General features: G+C 41.8%; 1 protein-coding gene across 1 annotated transcript in view; it reads left to right on the forward strand.

Annotated features, from left to right (window-relative positions):
* The window catches only part of LOC133322637 (histone deacetylase 4), a 79,389-nt gene extending 68,706 nt beyond the window's left edge, over nt 1–10,683 (forward strand). Inside the window, exons 7-13 of the mRNA XM_061531602.1 lie at nt 2,446–2,601; nt 3,981–4,867; nt 4,929–6,152; nt 6,404–6,523; nt 6,592–7,026; nt 7,151–7,284; nt 10,610–10,683. Coding sequence (XP_061387586.1) covers nt 2,446–2,601; nt 3,981–4,867; nt 4,929–6,152; nt 6,404–6,523; nt 6,592–7,026; nt 7,151–7,284; nt 10,610–10,664 — 3,011 coding nt within the window. The 3' untranslated portion in view covers nt 10,665–10,683. The remainder of the gene's footprint in view (nt 1–2,445; nt 2,602–3,980; nt 4,868–4,928; nt 6,153–6,403; nt 6,524–6,591; nt 7,027–7,150; nt 7,285–10,609) is intronic.
* Nucleotides 10,684–10,899: the final 216 nt, after the last annotated feature.

Raw genomic sequence — 10,899 nt, forward strand, 5'->3', positions numbered from 1 at the left:
TTTAGTGTACAGAGTGCCATTTCTGTTCATTTTTGCCTCTCGTATGACCTTTTCCAGCAGGATGTTAAAAAGGTCACACGACAAACTTTCACCTTGTCTGAATCCTCGTTCGATATTAAAGGGCTCTGAGAGGTCCTTTCCGACTTTTACTGCTGATCTTATGCCTTTATACACCTCTGAACGGATAGGGCTGTCGAATGCGGTTTTCTAGTCGACGAATAGGTGGAATGTGTCAATGTGTTTTTCGTGGGTTTTTTTTTCCAGGATTTGGCGCAGAGTGAAAATCTGGTCAATGGTGGATTTGCCAGGTCTGAAGCCGCATTGGTATGGTCCAATAATGTCATTGACCATTGTTTTCAGTCGTTCACACAGTACGCTGTATAGTACTTTATATGCGATGGGAAGAAGGCTAATTCCTCTATAGTTGGCACATATCGTCTTGTCTCCTTTGTTGTGCACGGGACACAGGATGCTGAGGTTCCAATCATTGTTTGTGCATTCTTCTAGCCAACATGCATCTGACCACCCCTTTTGAATAGATGACTATAGCCGATCGGTACCTACTGCTTTATTTTCGATTAATTGTTTACTTTGACCTCATCTCGGCTAGGTTTTATACACTTTATACCGTCATCTCTTATTGGTTCTGGGGTATCTTCTTCGCCGTTACTATTTAATACCCGAAGCTTTGCAAAGTGCTCCTTCCCTACAGATCTCCAACACGTTATCTGTATCTGTCCGCTGGATTTCTTCTTCATCCTTACAGGTGAATGTGCCTGCACCAAAGCCTTCGGTTTAGTGTTTTACTCGTTGGTAAAATTTCCGGACTTCAATCTGACTCCTGTACATGTCGATTTGCTCACGTTTTTCTTGTTTTTCTTCTTTCTTCAGACATAACTATAATTTTTATCATTGGTATCGATCGAGGACATACATAACTATAATTGGTATCAATTTAAAGGTCAACCATTCCTTCTTTTAGGGGTATTTCCCATATAACCCCCCTTCTTATATTAAAATAGATGATTAGTTCCGTGTGTAGGGGTTGTCCCCATATAGGTCTATTCTAGTCGTTACTCGAAATAGTCAGTTTTACCCTACAAATTATGGAATTCTAAGACGATCGGTTGTAATCGGTCCGCTTTCTAAGGGAATCGTGGTAAAAAAATCGAACCTGACGATAATGAAATATATCTGCCAGCATTTAGGCATCTCCTCCCGAAGGAAAGAATTGCGACACAAAACAAAAATATTGAGTTCGAAATTGACATATGTCGGTCATTAATTAGGCATAGCCCTCATATAATCATAACCCCAGATATTCCTACACTAGGTAATCTAACTTTGTAATCTAAATTGCAGTAGTTTAAGGATTGTATATTCTACCATGCGTTATTAGTAACAGTCCACGCTTTGGAGTTTTCATTAAAAATTTCTGAAATTTGTATGAAACAGTAGAATTAGTAGAAATATCGGTATAAGTTCACTTATTGGTATGTTTCCTATATGTTCATTTCAAGTATCTGTCAGTAACCTGTGGTAGAGGGTATTCAAAGCCCGGCCAACCTTAACGCTTTTTCACTTGTTTATTTTTGATTTGGTATTAAATCTTCAGTACCAAAAAATTTTCATATTGGTATTATTTTATTCATAGCCCCCAATATAAGGGTACCTTCTAATTTTCGGATTTTGAACACAATTTCCAACGTAACAATGTAACAAATTTTGATATAATCGATTTCTGAATATGTCACAAAATCTCACTTCCAACAGCGCCTCATATAAACGTAACACCAATTTTCAATATTTTGAGATTTTAGGAAAATGTTTTTCTCATCGGAAGTTTTACCCAAACTATTTCTAAAGTCATTGTCAAAACTAAGCACGATCAATTTATTTATTTTTTTTTTTTAATTTACTATCATTCGAATTTACTATCATAATAATTTTGTGAAGTTCTTGAATATTTTCGTCGCTTAACAATTTCTTGGGGCATACACGGCGGCGGTCAGCAATCTGACCTGACTAATGCCCATATATATCCATATGCCAATGGTCTTTCAATTGACATGTTTTTCTATCTGGAATTTAAATTCCATAATAGCACTTTGAACACAATATAGGATTTAAAAACGATTTTTTCTTAACTCACATAAGGCAGATCAACTTATATAGTAATTTTAAATTTTTTATTACAAGACTGTATATATATATATATATAATTAAATTTTCATATTTAAAATGTTAATAATTATTTATAAATATGTATGTATATTTATTTCAAATTATATTTTTACACTTCTTAATTCTGTTTCAATTGTTTATAACTATATTTTTATTATTATTAAAAATAATTATTTAATTATTGAATACTGTATATGTTAACAAAAACAAATACTTAATACCATCCTCCCCTAAACTTCACTACTATACTACAAAATGCAGCATCCGAACCAAATCTGTTAAAAATGCGTCTAAAACAGAGCGTGATTGAACGTAAGGCCCGTGTAAGTGGACCAGCCGGATTGCGCCGGCATGAACGTCTATTGCAGGCCGCTCAGCGGAGACAGCAAAAACAACAACAAAATTCAACCATAACAAGTAAGTACCCAAAACAAAAAAAAAACTATTAAATTATTCATCAAATGACAGACGGACAGTGAGTGAGGGAGAGTTAATACAATTTAATTATGAGTTTTCCAAAAATTTCTCTTAAGGTTTGCTATAAAATTTCCTTTTCAATTATGTTTTTAAATTAATTTAATTTGAATTTATGTTTATTTTATGAAATTTAATTGTTGTTGTTTTTTATTAAATGTGCTATGGCTTTGCTAAATATTTTTTAATTTTTTTTTAAATATTATTTTTGAATGTTGTTTTAATTTATTGTTTCTATTTTTTGTATTAACTCTGACAATACTAATCGCCAAGATATATATCCATTTCTTTTATAAGTAAATTGATAAATTAGGCAAAGCGACGGGTTGAGGTTATGTACTGTCAAAAGTAAATGACCCCAATTGGTCGGTTATCGATTATGAAGTATATGATCTTTATTGATCATATACTATAAAGCATATGGTCCCGTAGACTAATCTATTTCATATATGAAATAGATTATTTCATATATGAAATAGATTAGCGTATTGATCAACTACTATATAGTGTAGAGGTCACATTGGTCATCCACTATAAAGTAAAGGACCCAATTAGTCATCTACTATAAATTAAAAGATCCCCATTGGTCATCTATTTTCTCTACTCCACAATAATGGACCAATGTCTGTATATGACATAACCTCATTATTTTATTGAGTAGATGACCACCTCCATGTACTATATAGTAGATGAGCCCATTACCTATCTGCTATAAGCAAAATGATCCCATTGGTAATCTACAATAATGTTATTGAACCCACTGATAATCCCCTATGAACAATAAGACCTATGGAGTAGATGGCCCCATTGGTTACTTCCCACACATTAGGTAACTCCATTAGCCCTTGTTTCTAAACTATGGATTATATGACCCTATTGTTAATCTAACCCATAGGTCATCTACTATAATTCACATATATTCATTATAAACCCCCATATAGATGATGACCATTGGTCATTAACCATGGAGTACATGGGCCCTATTGGTTACTTACTACAATGTATATGACTCCATTATGACTCCCTTTTTCCTAAACTAATGATTATATTGTTAATCTGATCCATAGATCATCTACTATAATGCAGATCTATTCATTGAACATCTGTTATATGCTAGATGGTCCCATTGAACATCTACCAAAAATTCCATTTATCATCTTCTTTCCTAGATAAAATATGACCATCTTAGTTACTATTCAGACACTTCCCCCACCCATCCTTTTCCGTCCACAATTGATACCCTCATTTACCACCCATTTCGAAAAAAACATCAAACCTCTTTCTAAATTTTTTTCTCTTTCTTTATTTCCCCATTTTCTTAGATTGCAACAGCACACCCGATTCCGGTCCAAATTCCCCACCATCATCGTGCATGTCCTCAGCATCGGCGGGCAGTATTGTTGGCGGCCATAATCGTGGTTCACCGACCAGTGCACCCATACAGGAAGAGAACGAAGACGGCGGCAGTCATCATTATCATTCGGGTCAACGAAGCAGCATCAACGATTTGTCCCTCTTCAGTTCACCATCGATGCCGAACATCTCATTGGGACGACCACATTTACCGAATGCCCATCACAATTCGGCTGCTGCAAATTATGCAATGTTGGCTGCGCTGCGGCATCAACATGCTGCCAGCGGAGGAGGCATACCACCGCCGGTCGGTGGAGCCGGGGGTGGTGGTGGTACTACCTCAGCTGCACCCACTTATTACAATCCATTGGGAGTGGCAGCATTTGCTCGACAACCAAGCGCCATGATACCACCAACAGCAACACAAGCAGCTGCCGCAGCAGCATCAGCGGCGGGAACAAATTCGGCACCAGCTGCAGCGCCACCACAATCGCCAGTGGTACGTTCAGCATCGGCCACGTCCACCTCATCATCACAGGCCTCGTTAATTGGCGATGTGGCTCCGCCCTTGGCCCATGCCGCCTCGACTGGCTGTGCAACTGCCCTAATGCATGTGGCTTCCACCGGTGGTATACACGCCGTGGTTGCGGCCCATCACTCGCCACCATCCTCCTCCTCGTCGGGCACTCTCTATGGTCAACCCATAACAGATGCCCAAGTTGCCCAGGCCCATCTCAATAAACAGGGCCACCGTCCTTTGGGTCGTACCCAGTCAGCACCGCTGCCCCTGGGCCATCCCATGCTAACGGGCAGCAGTCAAATAAACATTGCCCAGACTCACTATGAAAACAGTGATGTAAGTATTTCCTCCCTCTCTTAACATAATCGCCACATAACCAATCCCCAACCTCTTCCAGGCCGAACGACAAGCCTACGAACAACACTTGCTACTCACCCAAAAAATCCGGCAAACCGTTCTGACACGCAGCGGTGCCGTACGTGATACTCAACAACTACTCAAAGAGGAAGAAGACGCCGCCGAAGTAATGGATCTCACCGACAAAAAGAAACCTCCAAAAACGGTGCTCACCAGCACCGTGGTAACAAGTACCTCACAAAATCTCCCCAATGCAACTGTGGCGCCGGCCTATGCTGGGCCACCGCCCGCCTGTGTCCCCAACAAACCGATGAAGCTGATGCGTGACAAGGAGTACCTGGAACAGCAGCGTCAGCTGTTGTATATGCAAAATATGAACATGGATGATGCCATCGCCCGCGCCCTAATACGACCGCTGTCGCGCACACTGTCCTCGCCTCTGGTACACTTGGGTCCACATGGCCTCAGTCAAATACCCGACACCGGCCAGGCAACACATGTGCCACATGCCGGACCCATTGTAACATCATCCTCTGCCGATCACATACCACCCGTAAATTTGTCTCTAAATCCCTTGCATGGACGTAATTTAATCGATCTATCGCATAGATATGGCAGTGCCACCGTCACCTCCGCCGCACCCCATGATGTCAATTCTTCGAACAATTTGCCACAGGTTGGTGGTGGTCCACACAAAATCACCACCGGCCTGGCATACGACAACCTGATGCTCAAACATGCCTGCATTTGTGGCAACAACAGCATACACCCGGAGCACAGTGGCCGTTTGCAGAGTGTTTGGGCGCGCCTGAATGAAACCGATTTGGCTAAACGATGTCATCGTTTAAGATCTCCCAAGGCCACATTGGAGGAAATTCAAACGGTACACACGGAGGCTCATTCACTACTCTTCGGTTCGAATCAATGTCAGTTGGCGGCGAATCGGCAGAAATTAGAGACGGCAGCACCATCGGCCAGCTTTGTCCGGCTATCATGTGGTGGTGTCGGTGTTGATCTAGACACCACCTGGAATGAACATCATACAGCGGTGGCAGCACGCATGGCAGCGGGTTGTGTTATCGACCTGGCCATGAAAACCGCAAAGGGTGATTTAAAGAATGGCTTTGCTGTGGTCCGACCGCCCGGTCATCATGCTGAGGCGAATTTGGCAATGGGTTTTTGTTTCTTTAATTCAATAGCGATAGCAGCTAAAATTGTACGGCAGCGTGTTCCAGAGATTAAGAAAATTTTGGTCGTCGATTGGGTGAGTTGGAATCATTATTTGTTAATCAATTTAGGACCTGAAGAACCTTTTTTAATAAATCTTTAATTAAGCCCCGCCTTGTTAAGGCCTTGAAAAAATATTCTTTAATAAATCCAGGCCTTGAAAAAATATTCTTTAATAAATCATTGGCATTATATACCCTAAAAAATTATTTTTTATTGAATCCAGGTTTTTATAGACCTTGAAAATTAATTCCCTACCTCATGGTATTGTTTAATTTATATTTTCAGGATGTCCATCATGGCAACGGCACACAACAGGCCCTTTATTCAAATCCAGATATTTTATATTTGTCAATACATCGCCATGATGATGGTAACTTTTTCCCCGGCACCGGTGGTCCCACAGAGGTATGTACGAAGAAAATTCTTCCCTACATTCTATTAATTATAATTTTGTTTTTATTTCTCAATTACAGTGCGGTACTGGTCCCGGTTTAGGTTATAACGTCAACATTTCCTGGTCCGGCGCATTAAATCCGCCTCTCGGCGATGCCGAATATATTGCTGCATTCCGTACAATTGTGATGCCCATAGCACGATATTTTAATCCTGATTTGGTTTTGGTCTCAGCTGGTTTTGATGCCGCCGCCGGTCACCCCGCCCCCTTGGGTGGTTATTTAGTATCGCCCGCCTGTTTTGGTTATATGACACGCGAACTGATGCAATTAGCCAAGGGTAAAGTTGTTCTGGCCTTGGAGGGTGGTTACGATTTGCCAGCGATATGTGATTCGGCACAAGAATGTGTACGGGCGCTATTGGGCGATCCACTGTCACCGATAGCGGAGAGTGAATTGAAACGTCAGCCATGTCAAAATGCCATTGATACACTGCAGAAGACCATTGCGATACAGGTGGGTTTTAAGTGACATTTTTTTAAATATTTTTAATAAAAATATACTGAATCCTGATACCATATACCTCTTCCCGAAATGTATTTAAAACTTATTTTTAAATTGGTTTGTTTTTTTTTTTCAGTTACAACATTGGCCCTGTGTTAGACGTTATGCCCACACAGTGGGCATGTCTGCCTTGGAAGCTTTAAAAATTGAACATGATGCCTCGGATACGGTAACGGCCATGGCTGGCCTGTCCATGCAAACCTTGAACAAGTAAGTGATCAATTAAAAAATCCACGCTTTTTTGGCATCTGAAAAAATATTTTTTAATGAAGCCAGACCCCGAGAAACCTTGCATAAGTATTCTTCAATAAAATCAGACCCCGAAAGACTTTGAAAAAAATATTTATAATAAACCCCGAGAGACCCTGAAAAATAATCTTTAATAAATACAGACCCTTAGAGAACTCGATAATAAATTCTTCAATAAATCCAGACTTCATAGAAAACTACGCCTTCTGTAGGCCCTTGAAAAAATATTCCTTAATTAATCCACGCCTTCTGTAGGCCCTTGAAAAGATATTCCTTAATTAATCCACGCCTTCTGTAGGCCCTTGAAAAGATATTCCTTAATAAATCCACGCCTTCTGTAGGTCCTTGAAAAAATATTCCTTAATAAATCCAAGCCTTCTGTAGGCCCTTGAAAAAATATTCCTTAATAAATCCACGCCTTCTGTAGGTGAGTAGGTTTGGCTGGGCAATTGAATAAGTGCAGTGTGGTATGAGGGCCTGTACCACATGCTGGGCAGGCATCCTGCACCTGGTCATCAATCCGTGCCCAATACGAATTGAGCCGACTGCACCATCCAGAACGTAACTGGACCAAAACTACTCTGGTTTGTCTGGGCAGCTGACGTTCTTCAGCTGCTATGGGTGGGGCGTGAGCTCCGAGGACGGCATTCACTTTGTAACCGTTCAGCGCTGCGGCTACTGCATCTGTATGAATGCCATTCAGACCTGCTCGATAGGCAACTTGGTCTAGAGGCTCCCTTTTGTATCGTTGGACCTCTGTCTCTAGATCTTGCAGATCCTTCCTGACACGCCTGGGTGGGGGAGTCCTATCCACCATATGATGGTTGGGATGATCGTCCCTGAAACACCCGAGCAGGTACTGCAACGAAAGCATATTGCTATGCTGACGTACGGGAAGGATCTTCGTCTCCTCATGAAGATGGTCCACTGGTGTCATGAGGAGGCACCCTATCACTGTCCTCAGGATGGCATTCTGACAGGTCTGAATATTTATCCATTGCGTATCACTGGAATTCGCAGACCACACTGGAACGGCATAGCTAGCCACAGACCGACCTATCGCTTTGTAAGAGGTCAACAAGGTTTCCTTATCTGCGCCCCAAGTGCTGCCGGCAAGCGACTTGAGAGCCTTGTTCCTACTTTTCAGCTTATCGCAGATAGCTGTGGTTTGCGCGGACGATTTGAACATGCTGTCGAATGTTACCCCGTGTGTGTTGGGGTAGTTGGTGGTCGGAATTGTATACCCCTCGACCTGCACATTCAACGGCATTCTCATCTCCGCAGTCCATGTGGTGAATAGTGTGGCTGACGACTTCGAGGCGGATATTTGCATATTCCTCGCTTTGAAGAATGATACTACATCGATGAGATAGGCGTTCAACCTCACACATATGTCTTCAACAATGGGACCCGATGCCATAATCGTACAATCATCTGCATACGTAACGATTTCTATGCCGTCCGGAGGGCGTGGAATACCGGAAAGGTAGAGGTTAAACAGTTCCGGAGAAATCACTCCACCCTGGGGAACTCCCTGTTTAACTCTACGGGGTTTGGACTTCTTGTTCCGGAACTCCACGTACGACTGACGTCCAAACATATAGTTGATTATCCAACGTTTCAAACTCGGCCGGAGGAAAGTGTTCTCTATGTCCTCAAACAGCGTGGCATGGTTGACAGTATCAAAGGCTTTTGATAGGTCAAGCGCTACCAACACTGTTCTATCGCACGGTTAAGTCCTCTACTTATATGGAAATGTCGTGCAACGCTGTTGTTGTGCTGTGTTGCTTACGGAATCCATGTTGATGGTCCTGGATAGCTTTCTCTAATGCTGGGGAGGAGTAAAGCCTCAAGGTTCTTCGCTACTGGCGACAAAAGTGAAATTGGCCTGTAAGATTTACCTTTGCTTGCATCCTTGCCCGGCTTCAGTAGCGGGACCACCCTGTCCATAGTCCAGGCTTCTGGGACGACGTGGGTGGCTATCGACAAGTTGAGGACGTTGGTCAAGTACTCGACTCCTGGCTCGTCCAGCTGCTTCAGCATACACATAGATATTCCATCAGGGCCCAACGCTTTAGATGACTTACGTGTTACGGATGACACATGCAACATCACCCATCGTAAACTGTGGTGGTACCTCCTCCGCTGGAAGAGATATTATACGACAAAGTACTCTTCTCTTCGCCCTGTCGCTCTCGGGATGCTCGACAAATTGTCGGTTAAAATGACTTGCGCATCTCTTCGGATCAGTCACAGTTTTGTCGTTAAATGTGACTGAGGTCCTATCATCCTTCTTACCAGGGTTCGAGAGCGATTTGACCGTTGCCCACAGTTTACTTACTCCAATGTTGCAACTCTTCAGGTGCTCCAACCATTTATTCCGCTTGTGCTCCGCGATTAATCTGCTGACCTCCAACGTAATTTCCCTGACCCTGGGATCTGCTGGGTTAGATCGACGGAGCTTATCACGCTCGTTTGCCAGACCAACTGCTTCTGCTGGGAAGTTGGGTCTCATCTCGGGTATTCGACCAGCAGGTATAAATCTAGCAGCTGCAGTTGTGATGATGCCTCAGAATTTCCTTTCTGCTACCCGTACATCAGAAGGAATGGAATGTTCTCTGAAGCGCTGGTTGGTGAACTCTCTGAATCCTTGCCAATTGGCTTTCCTATGGTTAAGGAAAGTGCGGCGTTCAGAGATGACGAAATCGGGCGGTCTACTGATGGAGACGATTATGGGGAGATGGTCTGAGCCAAGAGAAATGACGGGCTGCCAGCTGACGTCATTTATCAGACCTTGTGACACAATGGTTATATCTGGCGAACTGTGACACTCTCCCCTTATTCTGGTGGGGGCATCCTCATTTACCTTGCAGAACGTGGAGCTATCAATTTGCTCTGCCAGCACTGTTCCCCTCTGGTCATTACCTAGGACGGAATGCCACAACTCGTGGTGGGCATTGAAGTCCCCTAGCACCGGACAGTTATTGCCCTCCAACAGAAAACTAATGTTGGGCAAGTAACATATATATATATATGTCACCTTGTATTCTGTTTTGATTGATCACAGGGTGTCATCTATATTTCACCACATTTAGTGTGTGTCTACACTAAGTGAATAAAAACATCGCCATCTGTCAGCAAACATCTAAACTATGTGATGTGTATTTTAATGGCTTTGTTGATCGATTTCCCATAACTTCACTACTTATAGATTTTATTTAAAATAAGTAATATCTTAAAATTATTGCATTATTATTAATCAATACATTTTTCTTCTTCATTTCAGAACTCTTTCTTGTGATGATTCCGAAGAACCAATGGATCAAGACGAATCAAAATAGACATATTTTTTTTTATACAACATTCTATTGGAAACAAAAACAAACATTTTGTTGTTAGCAATTTATATTTTTTGGCCGGCAGTTGTATTGTATTTTTGTTCGGAGTAAATACTGCCAAAAAAACAAACATTTCGGTGAGAATTGATTCATCGAAACAAAACAAAAAAAGAAAACGAAAACATTTTGGAAGCCATTGATTGAACATCGTTTAAATCGATGTTTATGGCATTGTTTT

Source organism: Musca vetustissima, unplaced genomic scaffold, assembly GCF_032173495.1.
Source record: "Musca vetustissima isolate MV318-11 ecotype Yass unplaced genomic scaffold, APGP_CSIRO_Mvet_v1 utg13454, whole genome shotgun sequence".
Taxonomy (NCBI): domain Eukaryota; kingdom Metazoa; phylum Arthropoda; class Insecta; order Diptera; family Muscidae; genus Musca; species Musca vetustissima.